The sequence below is a fragment of the Cervus canadensis genome, chromosome 5 (genome assembly GCF_019320065.1).
Source record: "Cervus canadensis isolate Bull #8, Minnesota chromosome 5, ASM1932006v1, whole genome shotgun sequence".
Taxonomy (NCBI): Eukaryota; Metazoa; Chordata; class Mammalia; order Artiodactyla; family Cervidae; genus Cervus; species Cervus canadensis.
In genome coordinates this window covers 109,897-124,139 of record NC_057390.1, presented here as the reverse complement: position 1 = coordinate 124,139, position 14,243 = coordinate 109,897, and the positions used below count along the sequence as shown (strand labels likewise).

At 38.5% G+C, this 14,243-nt stretch overlaps 1 protein-coding gene across 3 annotated transcripts in view; it reads left to right on the top strand.

Moving 5' to 3' along the window:
• Nucleotides 1-14,243, top strand: part of ZC3H6 (zinc finger CCCH-type containing 6) — a 79,951-nt gene that overhangs the window by 41,336 nt on the left and 24,372 nt on the right. For 2 of the 3 annotated variants that reach the window (XM_043467699.1, XM_043467698.1), the window contains one exon: nucleotides 3,781-3,914. The exons of the other annotated variant lie outside the window; for it this stretch is intronic. In XM_043467699.1, the coding sequence (XP_043323634.1) occupies nucleotides 3,781-3,914 (134 nt within the window). The remainder of the gene's footprint in view (nucleotides 1-3,780; nucleotides 3,915-14,243) is intronic. 3 annotated transcript variants of the gene reach the window in all.

The following is a 14,243-nucleotide window of genomic DNA, read 5'->3' as shown; positions in this document are numbered from 1 at the left end:
GATAAACAGGTAACTATGAAGTAAAAACTTAAATTTCTTAGCCCTTTGTTATGGTCAGTTTATTCCTGTGGTTCCTGAATTTGTTTTTCTTTATTTTGTAGACCTTGAGGACAAAAATCTACAGATACTTCAATCTGCATGATATCTTAAAATTTGCATTTAATAGATTTTCTAATATTTTTAAAGTATATACAATGCAGAACAACTTTCCTGTTATGCCTTTTCCCCTCTCTTCTATATGGTGTCAGTATACTGAAAAAAAATTACCTATCCTTTTCAACTATTACCTTGTATTACTTTATATTTTAGACCCTATAAAGACAGAATCCTGGAAAGCCCTTCTTTTATTAGAGTTTAAAATGTAGTGATCATCTTTGCTGTTTAAATATACTCAATGCTATAGACTTTTTAAAAATATATGTATTTTATTGAAGTATAGTTGACTTAAAATGTTGCAGGTACACAGCAAGATAATTCAGTTATACAAATACACAAATACTATTTTTGAAATTATTTTTCATCATAGGTTATTACAAGATACTGATTATAATTCCCTATGCTATACAGTAAACCTTTGTTGTTGTGTATCTATTTTTTAATTAGAAATCTAGCATTCTATTCATACTAAGCCAAACAAGTGGAATCAAAATGTCATAATTTTTTTTGTTAGGTAAAAATTCATAATTTTTCTAAAATATATGTATTATACATGTTTATACATATGTACACAAAAACTTTTCTACTATACTTGATAAAGTCTTGAGAAAGAACATCAAAAAATAATAATAAAAGAGAAGAGATCAAGAAATTGGAAAACATAAACTAAATTAAATGGGAGCACTGAATATGAAATAGAAAAAGTGAAACAAACTAGATAAAAATAAAAGATCATCATATAGTCCAGTTTAGTCAGTTCAGTCGCTCAGTTGTGTCCAACTCTTTGCGACCCCAAAGAGGAGGACTGCAGCATGCCAGGCCTCCCTGTCCATCACCAACTCCCAGAGCCTACTCAAACTCATGTCTGTCGCATGGGTGATGCCATCCAACCATCTCAGCTGTCGTCCCCGTCTCCTCCCGCCTTCAATCTTTCCAAGCATCAGGGTCTTTCACAGTGAGTTGGTTCTTCACATCAGGTGGCCAAAGTATTGGAGTTTCAGCTTCACCATCAGTCCTTCCAGTGAATATTCAGGACTGACTTCCTTTAGGATTGACTGGTTGGATCTCCTTGCAGTCCAAGGGACTCTCAAGAGTCTTCTCCAACACCACAGTTCAAAAGCATCGTTTTTATTTATTTATTTATTTATTTTTCAATAGCAAAACAGAACTTATTTATTTATTTATTTTTCCCCCATTTATTTTTATTAGTTGGAGGCTAATTACTTTACAATATTGTAGTGGTTTTTGCCGTACATTGACATGAATCAGCCATGGATTTACATGTGTCCCCCATCCCGATCCCCGCTCCTGCCTCCCTCTCCATCCCATCCCTCTGGGTCATGACTGCTCATTAGAAACTTATCTGGAGCTCTGGAGAAAAAAATCAATACCTGAGCATTTGTATTTTCAAAAAGTTTCAAGATAACTCTGATATGCATCTGGAATTTAAAAAGTGATTACAGGTTTTTCTGTTAGATCCTAGTTTGGGTGATATGGACTTATATTATTTTTCTGTTGACCAATCATGATACAGTGGTATTAAGTGAGTAATAGTTACATAATCACAAGAGTGAAAGATGTTTATCAGTTTTCACAATCAATAGCCATACAAAAAATAAAAGAATTACAATTGCAAGCCATAATGGGAACAATGGGAACATAATGGATTAACTTAACAATATAAATTAACTACAGTTTGAATGAGGGGAGTCAAGCAGAGTGGTGTGGTAAATGGAAGTGCATACATGCACATATTTTCATCCACCCAACCAAGGACTATACACATTTTTCTGAATCAGAAATAAGAACAAAATCTAAAGAAATTTCTGGAAGATAACCTATTCATCTGTTATATTGAGGTACATCATCCCCGGGGAAACCAGGACAAGATTCCATAGAAATTATGGGTCACATAAGGGTCAAATCAGCCTTAAAAATTGTCTAGTTAGCACATCTGCTTCAAGAAAACTGGAGCAAGATGAGGCTGAGGTGAAGCAGGGAAACCCAAACCCTACAAACTACTTTTAATTAGCACTGAAAAAAAGAATCCATTATGAGTAAATTTGGTTATTTTTATGGCTTTATTTTTTCTTGACTTCTTAGCAAAATTCCTTTGAAAAATGTGAACCGAGGCTTTGTTGAACTAAAGAGGAAGGAATTTGTCTATGCATGTGCTATTGTAATTAGTACGTTTGTTCCTGGAGTCCAGGCATCGTGGTGTCCGGGATCATTCCACTTGGGGAGTAAAGAGAATGTGGAGTCCTTGTTCATCCATTCCTCCCTGGGGTTTTTCCTTTCAGACTCCTTCTTTTCGTTCTGTTAATGAATTGACATTTTATTGCATTTTATTCTGAATTTCATTTTTTCCCCCAGAATTAAGAAAGTAATATATGGTCAAATGCAGAAAACTTTTTCTATGTGTAAAAAATGATAACGCAGCAAAGATCAAAGATAAAAACAATTTGAATCTCTACACTCAGGGACAATTACTATTAATATTTTCGGCAAACGTTCTTCTAGAAGTTTTGAGAATTATTTTTAACAAAAAACTATACACTGTTAAAACTTGTTTTTTTTTCCCTTTAATTGTGAATTGTATTTCTGTCATTCTTACGTTAATGAGTAGATTCTAATGCCTGCATTCTAATAGATGCACTGTAATTTATCTATTAAATTGCTAAATATGTTAGTAATTATTTGAGGTTTAAGTTGCACCCTTTTTTTAAAAATTCTGTGATTAACCCTGCATATTTATACATATATCTCATCTTGGCAAACATTTTTTTCCTAATAATAAATGCTGACATATAGAATTGAGTCAAAAGGCATAGGTGCATTTGAAGATTTTTGACCCATATACCAAGCTGATATCCAAAAAGGTGATATAGCAATTTATAACACTTCTGCCAATGTGCAAAAATGCCAGTTTCTCCAAATCCCTACCACTGTTATTCTTTGAGGTGAAAATTGGTATGTTAATTTTTAATTTCTTTTAATGAAGTGAAATTTTTTTTCATGCATTTATTGGCTGTTTTGTAGATTGAAGATCATTGCAAAACTTAGTAGTTCAATATGACTTTGGTAAAATGAGAAATCACTTTGTATTGTAACTTACTACCCTAATATATAATTTTTGTAATTTAAGTATCTGTTTAGATACTTTTAAACATCAAGTTTTTCAAAAGTAAAAGATAAGTATAAATTTTGCTTGGCAGTATATGTGATATCCAAAATTATCAGTAGAAACAATTTGCTACAAATTAATCACTGATACTTCATTGTCTTCCTTAGAGAGGAATGTAATATTTAATTCTCTTAAAAAACAGAAAACCTCCTTAATTGTGTATTCTAAGGAGAATTGAGAAGGATAAAACTAGATTTGAATTCTCCAGCCATGTACCTTGCCTTCCTTATGTTGCTAACATCACTTGAGAAACAAAACAATAAGAAACAGTACCTTAAAGTAAAATGTAAAGATGGAATTAGTTTTTTTCATTGAATCTAGAGGGAAAAAAAGAATGCACTATACATTGTAAACTATTTAAAATATGCTATTCTCTGTAAACTAGTAGGTGGTTGTGCTGTTTTATTTATAATATCTAGAGTACATTTTAACTTTTGTAGGTACTGAGCAGAGGGTTAAAAGTTTTAATGTTGCTCGTGGACGAGGTTTGCTGAAAAAAATCAAACGCAAAGACCGTGGCGGAAGGGTCAACAAAGGGCCAAATGTGTTTTCAGGAACTGATGACTATCATGAGGTAATGAGAATTTATATATATTTAGGATTCTACCTTTTAACTTACTTGGCTGCAAAGAAAGCATTGTGATTTTAATGCTACTTTCCTAGTAAATGAAAAATTTCCAGTTCAGATCAAATGAATATAGATGAATTCCAAAAAAAGTTTTGTTTTACTTAGTTATGATACTAGTGTACAGATGCACATTTAGGTGACATTGAAATAAAATTGCTAAGTTCGAAAGCACTTCAAAATAAAATTGATATATCTGAAAGCAAAAATTTTTGTTCTGTAGGTTCTCTGTTTTACTTTTCCTTCCTAGGGGTCATCTTCCCTAGATGCAAATGGCAATAAAATGCTTGATAGCTCAATATGTGGCAGGACCAAGAAGTGAAACAGTGGTAAATTCTCTTACTTATTAGAATTGAAATCCTTAAAAGAGAAGAAAGGAGGTATTAATGTTTGGAAAGATCAACTTATGAACCATGTGTATAGTAGAGACTGAATGTATGTATGTTGAATTGAATTGAACTCTGAACAAATACATTTCAACCTTGTAGTGACTTTCTAGATTGTGGGCTTCTCTGGTGGCTCATAGGTTAAAGCATCTGCCTGGAATGTGAGAGACCCGGGTTCGAACCTTGAGTTGGGAAGAGCCCCTGGAGAAGGAAATGGCAACCCACTCCAGTACTCTTGCCTGGAGAATCCCACGGAGGGAGGAGCCTGGTAGGCTAAAGTCCACGGGGTCGCAAAGAGTGATCCAATTTCTGTATTCTGCCATTGTTCCAGTAAGATTTGATTGAATTATGCAGAGCACTGGTGAGTTATGAATAGCTATAACCCTGATTGATAGAAAAGGGATAGTAACATTGAAATTGGAAAATGCTCAGTTTTCTAATCTCTGGGTTTAAAGATAACAGGCAAAGATTTTTTAATATATACTCCTTAGTATACTGTTTAGGGAGTTGCTAACAAGTGTGACCTTAAAAAAAAAGTTTAGGACCAAATAAACTTGTGAAACCCAGCACATACTACTCTACTCCTGGTGATTCTCAGTCAACATGAATGTTTAAAGGCTCTGAGCAGATTAGGCAGAAAGAAGTCTGTTTGACTTTGTTCAACCCATCATTTCCAAAATTTACTTGACCATGAACTCTTTCTTTCCCCCCACACACCTACAAACATTTACTCTTAATTCTTTTTTTTTAAAGATTTATTTATTTTTTTACTTTTCATCCAATTTTTTTTTCATTTATTTTCATTAGTTGGAGGCTAATTACTTTACAGTATTGTAGTGGTTTTTGCCATACATTGACATGAATCAGCCATGGATTTACATGTGTTCCCCATCCCGATCCCTCTTCCCACCTCCCTCCCCACCCCATCCCTCTGGGTCTTCCCAGTGCACCAGGCCCGAGCACTTGTCTCATGCATCCAACCTGGGCTGGTGATCTGCTTCACCCTTGATAGTATACTTGTTTCAATGCTATTCTCTCAGAACATCCCACCCTCACCTTCTCCCACAGAGTCCAAAAGTCTGTTCTGTACATCTGTGTCTCTTTTTCTGTTTTGCATGTAGGGTTATCACTACCATCTTTTTAAATTCCATATATATGCATTAGTATACTGTATTGGTCTTTATCTTTCTGGCTTACTTCACTCTGTATAATGGGCTCCAGTTTCATCCATCTCATTAGAACTGATTCAAATGTATTCTTTTTTTTTAATTAATTAATTAATTAATTAATTGATTTATTTTTTCAGTGGGTTTTGTCATACATTAACACGAACCAGCCATAGATTTACACGCATTCTCCATCCCGATCCCCCCTCCTACCTCCCTCTCCACCCGATTCCTCTGGGTCTTCCCAGTGCACCAGGCCCGAGCACTTGTCTCATGCATCCCACCTGGGCTGGTGATCTGTTTCACCATAGATAATATACATGCTGTTCTTTCAAAACATCCCACCCTCACCTTCTCCCACAGAGTTCAAAAGTCTGTTCTGTACTTCTGTGTCTCTTTTTCTGTTTTGCATATAGGGTTGTCGTTACCATCTTTCTAAATTCCATATATATGTGTTAGTATGCTGTAATGTTCTTTATCTTTCTGGCTTACTTCACTCTGTATAATGGGCTCCAGTTTCATCCATCTCATTAGAACTGGTTCAAATGAATTCTTTTTAACGGCTGAGTAATATTCCATGGTGTATATGTACCACAGCTTCCTTATCCATTCGTCTGCTGATGGGCATGTGGGTTGCTTCCATGTCCTGGCTATTATAAACAGTGCTGCGATGAACATTGGGGTGCACGTGTCTCTTTCAATTCTGGTTTCCTCGGTGTGTATGCCCAGGAGTGGGATTGCTGGGTCATATGGCAGTTCTATTTCCAGTTTTTTAAGGAATCTCCACACTGTTTTCCATAGCGGCTGTACTAGTTTGCACTCCCACCAACAGTGTGAGAGGGTTCCCTTTTCTCCACACCCTCTCCAGCATTTATTGCTTGTAGACTTTTGGATAGCAGCCGTCCTGACTGGTGTGTAATGGTACCTCGTTGTGGTTTTGATTTGCATTTCTCTGGTAATGAGAACATTCACTCTTAATTCTTAACTCACTATTCTGTGCAAATAAGCTTAGAATTTCTGGGAAACTATAACCTGCTTCTCCATCTCTAGGCACCTGTGGTTGTCTAGGATGTGCTGCTTTCACTGGACCAGATTAATCTGAATACTTTCTGAGTAAACCTTCTCCTATATTCGGTACTTATACCCTATATGTGAAGAAAAAATTAGCTTCCGAGAAAGTATGGTTTTGAGTGAGTTACTGCCTATCTCTGAGCTTCAGTTTGCGTAACCTGTAATATTACAGTACAGTGTTAAATTAACTCTAATGGCCCCTTCAAGCACTGACATTTTAGATGTTTCCAGATCTAGCCTGCAACTAAAAAATTTCTTAATCTTGTAATAGAAAATCAGAATAAATTCTTTCTTGTGCATTTATCCTATTTAGGACATTTTCCCTTTCCTAAAGAATCTGCCTGTCAAGCAGGAGACACGGGTACTGTCCCTGGGTCGGGAAGATGGCTGGAGAAGGAAATGGCAACCCACTCCAGTATTCTTGCCTGGGATATCCCATAGACAGGGGAGCCTAGCTGACCATAGTCCATGGGTCACAAAGAGTCAAACATGATTGAGCGACTAAAGGGGTTCCCAGTTGCCACTACTGGTGAAGAATGTACCCGGCAGTGCAGGTAGACATAAGAGACCTGGGTTTGACCCCTGGGTCGGGAAGATCCCCTGAAGGAGGGCACAGCAACCCACTCCAGTATACTTGCCTGGAGAATCTCATGGACAGAGGAACCTGCTGGGCTACAGAGTACAACTTGGTACATTTTTCAGTGGGTTTTATTGGGGGGGGGGAGCGGTCATTACCTACTATTTTTACTTTTTGATTTCAGAGTTATATTCCTCAAGTTGGCTCTTTGACTTCGCATGGTGCTCTCTTTGGCTGCCTATTTCATTACAGCCACAATTCTTGTTAAGAAGGGATATGTGAACTGGTCATTTATATCTACTTGTTCTAAGTGAGCCTAGAAATAGAAAATGTTTATAAAATTTTTCAGTTCAGTTGCTCAGTCATGTCTGACTCTTTGTGACCCCACTTACTGCAGCATGCCAGGATTCCCTGTCCATCATCAACTCCTGGAGCTTGCTCAAACTCATGTCCATCAAGTTGGTGATGCCATCCAACCATCTATTCCTCTGTCATCCCCTTTTCCTCCTGCCTTCAATCTTTCCCAGCATCAGGGTCTTTTCAAATGAGTCAGTTCTTCACATCAGGTTGCCAAAGAATTGGGAGTTTCAGCTTCAGCATCAGTCCTTCCAGTGATTATTCAGGACTACTTTCCTTGAGGATTAACTGGTTGGATCTCCTTGCTGTTCATGGGACTCTCAAGAGGGCTCAGCTTTCTTTATGGTCCAAATCTCACATTCATACATGACTACTGGCAAAACCATAGCTTTGACTAGACAGACCTTTGTCGGCAAAGCAAGGTCTCTGCTTTTTAATATGCTGTTTAGGTTGGTCATTGGAGAAGGCAGTGGCAACCCACTCCAGTACTCTTGCCTGGAAAATCCCATGGATGGAGGGGCCTGGTAGGCTGCAGTCCATGGGGTCACTAAGAGTTGGACACAACTGACCGGCTTGACTTTCACTTTTCACTTTCAAGCATTGGAGAAGGCAATGGCAACCCACTGCAGTGTTCTTGCCTGGAGAATCCCCGGGACGGCGGAGCCTGGTGGGCTGCCGTCTGTGGGGCGCACAGAGTAAGACACGGCTGAAGCGACTTAGCAGCAGCTGCAGGTTGGTCATAGCTTTTCTTCAAGGAGCAAGCGTCCTTTAATTTCATGGCTGCAGTCACCATCTGCAGTGATTTTGGGGCCCCCAAAAATAAAGTCTGTCACTATTTCCATTGTTTCCCTATCTGTTTGCCATGAAGTGATGGGACCGGATGCTGTGATCTTGGTTTTTTAAATGTTGAGTTTTAATCCAGCTTTTTCACTCTCCTCTGTCACTTTCATCAAGAGACTCTTTATTCCTCTTCTCTTTCTGCCATAAGGGTAGTGTCATCTGCGTATCTGAGGTTATTGATATTCCTCCCGACAATCTTGATTCCAGCTTCATTCAGCCCAGTGTTTCTCATGATGTACTCTGCATAGAAGTTAAATAAGCAGGGTGACAATATATAGCCTTGACATACTCCTTTCCCAATTTGGAACCAGTCTGTTTTTCCATGTCTAGTTCTGTTTTTTCCTTACCTGCATACACATTTCTCAGGAGGCAGGTGAGGTGGTCTGGTATTCCCAGCTCTTTAAGAATTTTCCACAGTTTGTTGTGATCCACACAGTCAAAGGCTTTGACATAGTCAATAAAGCAGAGGTAGATGTTTTCTTGGAACTCTGTAGCTTATTTGATGATCCAGTGGATGTTGGCAATTTGATCTCTGGTTCCTTTGCCTTTTCTAAATGCAGCTTAAACATCTGGAAGTTCATGGTTCACGTACAGTTGAAGCCTGGCTTGAAGAATTTTGAGCATTACTTTGCTAGCATGTGAGAAGTGTGTAATTGTGCAGTAGTTTGAACATTTTTGGCATTGCCCTTCTTTGGGACTGGAATGAAAACTGACCTTTCCAGTCCTGTGGCCACTGCTGAGTTTTCTAAATTTGCTGACATATTGAGTGCAGCACTTTCACAGCATCATCTTTTAGGATTTGAAATAGCTCAACTGGAATTCCATCACCTCCACTTGCTTTGTTCGTAGTGATGCTTCCTAAGGCCCACTTGACTTCACACTCTAGGATGTGTGGCTCTAGGTGAGTGATCACGCCATCATGGTTATCTGGGTCATGAAGATCTTTTTTGTATAGTTCTTCTTCTGTGTATTCTTGCCACCTCTTCTTCATATCTTACGCTTCTGTTAGGTCCATACTGTTTCTGACCTTTATTGAGCCCATCTTTGCATGAAATGTTCCCTTGGTATCTCTAATTTTCTTTAAGAGATCTCTAGTCTTTCCCATTCCATTGTTTTCCTCTATTTTTCTGCATTGATCGCTGAGGACAGCTTTTTTACCTCTCCTAGCTATTCTTTGGAACTTTGCAATCAGATGGGTATATCTCTCCTTTTCTCCTTTGCCTTTAGCTTCTCTTCTTTTCTCTGGTATTTGTAAGACCTTCTCAGGCAACTATTTTGCCTTTTTGCATTTCTTTTTTTGGGGATGGGCTTTATGACTGCCTCCTGTACAGTGTCACGAACCTCCATCCATAGTTCTTCAGACACTCTGTCAGATCTAATGCCTTGAATCTATTTTTCACTTCCACTGTATAGTCATAAGGGATTTGATTTAGGTCATACCTGAATGTTCTAGTGGTTTTCCCTACTTTCTTCAATTAAAGTCTGAATTTGGCAATAAGGAGTTCATGATCTGAGCCACCATCGGCTCCTGGTCTTGTTTTTGCTGACTGTATAGAGCTTCTCTATCTTTGGCTGCAAACAATATAATCAGTCTGATTTCAGTATTGACCATCTGGTGATGTCCGTGTGTAGAGTCTTCTCTTTGTTGGAAGAGGGTGTTTGCTATGACCAGTGCATTGTCTTGGCAAAACTCTATTAGCCTTTGCCCTGCTTCATTTTGTACTCTAAGGCTTTGCAAACTTGCCTGCATCTCTTGACTTACTACTTTTGCATTCCAGTCCCCTATAGTGAAAAGGACAGCTTTTTTTTTGGTGGTAGTTCTAGAAGGTCTTGTAGGTCTTCATAGAACCATTCTACTTCAGCTTCTTCAGCATTAGTGTTTGGGGCATAGACTTGGATTACTGTGATATTGAATGGTCTACCTTGGAAACAAACAGAGATAATTCTGTTGGTTTTGAGACTGCATCCAAGTACTGCATTTCAGACTCTTTTTTTTTTTTTTTTTGACTACAAGGGCTACTCCTTTTCTTGTAAGGGATCTTTGGCCACAGTTGTAGTTATAATGGTCATCTCAATTAAATTCACCCATTCCAGTCCATTTTAGTTCACTGATTCCTAAAATGTCAATGTTCACTCTTGCCATTGCCTGTTTGACCACTTCCAATTTACCTTGATTCATGGACCTAACATTCCAGGTTCCTATGCAATATTGTTCTTTACAGCATCAGACTTTACTTCCATCACCAGTCACATCCACAAATGAGCACTGTTTTTGCTTTGGCTCCGTTGCCTCATTCTTTTTGAAGTTATTTCTCCATTCTTCTCCAGGAGCATATTGGGCACCTGCCGACCTGGTGAGTTCATCTTTTGGTGTCATATTTTTGCCTTTTCATACTGTTCATGGGGTTCTCAAGGCAGGAATACTGAAAGAGTTTGCCATTCCCTCCTCCAGTGGACCACGTTTTGACAGAACTCTCCACCATGACCCATCCATCTTCGGAGGCCCTACATGTCATGACTTGTAGTTTCATCAAGTTAGACAAGGCTGTGGTCCATGTGATCATTTTGGTTAGTTTTCTGTGATTGTGATTTTCATTCTGTCTGCTCCCTGATGGATAAGGATAAGAGGCTAATGGAAGCTTCCTATGGAAATAGAAAATGTTTGTAAATAAAATTTACATAGGTTTAAGACATGTATTTCTGCTTTATTGACTATGCTAAAGCCTTTGGCTATGTGGATCACAATAAACTGTGGAAAATTCTGAAAGAGATGGGAATACCAGACCACCTGACCTGCCTCTTGAGAAACCTGTATGCAGGTCAGGAAGCAACAGTTAGAACTGGACATGGAACAACAGACTGGGTCCAGATAGGAAAAGGAGTACATCAAGGCTGTATATTGTCACCCTGCTTATTTAACTTCTATGCAAAGTACATCCTGAGAAACGCTGGGCTGGAAGAAGCACAAGCTGGAACCAAGATTGCCGGGAGAAATATCAATAACCTTAGATATGCAGATGACACCACCCTTATAACAGAAAGCAAAGAAGAACTAAAGAGCAAAAAGTTGGCTTAAAGCTCAATATTCAGCAAACTAAGATCATGGCATCTGGTCCCGTCACTTCGTGGCAAACAGATGGGGAAACAGTGGAAACAGTGTCAGACTTTATTTTTTTGGGCTCCAAAATCACTGCAGATGGTGATTGCAATCATGAAATGAAAAGACACTTACTCCTTGGAAAGAAAGTTATGACTAACCTAGACAGCATATTAAAAAGCAGAGACATTACTTTGTTAACAAAGGTCCATCTAGTCAAGGCTATGGTTTTTACATGGGCATGTATGGATGTGAGAGTTGGAATATAAAGAAAGCTGAGCGCTGAAGAATTGATGCTCTTGAACTGTGGTGTTGGAGAAGACTCTTGAGAGTCCCTTGGACTGCAAGGAGATCCAACCAGTCCATCCTAAAGGAGATCAGTCCTGGGTGTTCATTGGAAGGACTGATGCTGAAACTGAAACTCCCATACTTTGACCACCTGATGTGAAGAGCTGACTCATTTGAAAAGACCCTGATGTTGGGAAAGATTGTTGGGAAAGATTGAGGGCAGGAGGAGAAGGGGACAACAGAGGATGAGATGGTTGGTGGCATCACCGACTCAATGGACATGGGTTTAGGTGGACTCTGGGAGTTTGTGATGGACAGGGAGGCCTGGCGTGCTGCGGTCCATGGGGTCGCAAAGAGTCAGACATGACTGAGCGACTGAACTGAACTGAAGACATTTAAAACGATCCTATCAGAGTGGAGTATAACGTTTCTTTGCGTTTTCATGGGATGCACGCGTGTGTGTATGCGTGTATATACATGTATATATGTGTATATGTGTGTATCTATATATACTTTTTATTTTTTTCTTTTTTTTTTTAATTTTTTATTAGTTGGAGGCTAATTACTTCACAACATTTCGGTGGGTTTTGTCATACATTAACACGAACCAGCCATAGATTTACACGTATTCCCCATCCCGATCCCCCCTCCCACCTCCCTCTCCACCCGATTCCTCTGGGTCTTCCCAGTGCACCAGGCCCGAGCACTTGTCTCATGTATCCCACCTGGGCTGGGGATCTGTTTCACCATAGATAGTATACATGCTGTTCTTTTGAAATATCCCACCCTCACATTCTCCCACATAGTTCAATAGTCTGTTCTGTATTTCTGTGTCTCTTTTTCTGTTTTGCATATAGGGTTATCGTTACCATCTTTCTAAATTCCATATATATGTGTTAGTATGCTGTAATGTTCTTTATCTTTCTGGCTTACTTCACTCTGTATAAGGGGCTCCAGTTTCATCCATCTCATTAGGACTGGTTCAAATGAATTCTTTTTAACGGCTGAGTAATATTCCATGGTGTATATGTACCACAGCTTCCTTATCCATTCATCTGCTGATGGGCATCTAGGTTGATTCCATGTCCTGGCTATTATAAACAGTGCTGCGATGAACATTGGGGTGCACGTGTCTCTTTCAGATCTGGTTTCCCAGTGTGTATGCCCAGAAGTGGGATTGCTGGGTCATATGGCAGTTCTATTTCCAGTTTTTTAAGAATCTCCACACTGTTTTCCATAGTGGCTGTACTAGCTTGCATTCCCACCAACAGTGTAAGAGGGTTCCCTTTTCTCCACACCCTCTCCAGCATTTATTGCTTGTAGACTTTTGGATAGCAGCCATCCTGACTGGCGTGTAATGGTACCTCATTGTGGTTTTGATTTGCATTTCTCTGATAATGAGTGATGTTGAGCATCTTTTCATGTGTTTGTTAGCCATCTGTATGTCTTCTTTGGAGAAATGTCTGTTTAGTTCTTTGGCCCATTTTTGATTGGGTCATTTATTTTTCTGGAATTGAGCTGCAGGAGTTGCTTGTATATTTTTGAGATTAATCCTTTGTCTGTTTCTTCATTTGCTATTATTTTCTCCCAATCTGAGGGCTGTCTTTTCACCTTACTTATAGTTTCCTTTGTTGTGCAAAAGCTTTTAAGTTTCATTAGGTCCCATTTGTTTAGTTTTTCTTTTATTTCCAATATTCTGGGAGGTGGGTCATAGAGGATCTTGCTGTGATTTATGTCGGAGAGTGTTTTGCCTATGTTCTCCTCTAGGAGTTTTATAGTTTCTGGTCTTACATTTAGATCTTTAATCCATTTTGAGTTTATTTTTGTGTATGGTGTTAGAAAGTGTTCTAGTTTCATTCTTTTACAAGTGGTTGACCAGTTTTCCCAGCACCACTTGTTAAAGAGGTTGTCTTTTTTTCCATTGTATATCCTTGCCTCCTTTGTCAAAGATAAGGTGTCCATAGGTTCGTGGATTTATCTCTGGGCTTTCTATTCTGTTCCATTGATCTATATTTCTGTCTTTGTGCCAGTACCATACTGTCTTGATGACTGTGGCTTTGTAGTAGAGTCTGAAGTCAGGCAGGTTGATTCCTCCAGTTCCATTCTTCTTTCTCAAGATTACTTTGGCTATTCGAGGTTTTTTGTATTTCCATACAAATTGTGAAATTATTTGTTTTAGTTCTGTGAAAAATACCGTTGGTAGCTTGATAGGGATTGCATTGAATCTATAGATTGCTTTGGGTAGAATAGCCATTTTGACAATATTGATTCTTCCAATCCATGAACACGGTATGTTTCTCCATCTGTTTGTGTCCTCTTTGATTTCTTTCATCAGTGTTTTATAGTTTTCTATGTATAGGTCTTTTGTTTCTTTAGGTAGATATATTCCTAAATATTTTTTTTTTTTTTTTAAATTTTTTTATTAGTTGGAGGCTAATTACTTCACAACATTTCAGTGGGTTTTGTCATACATTGATATGAATCAGCCATAGATTT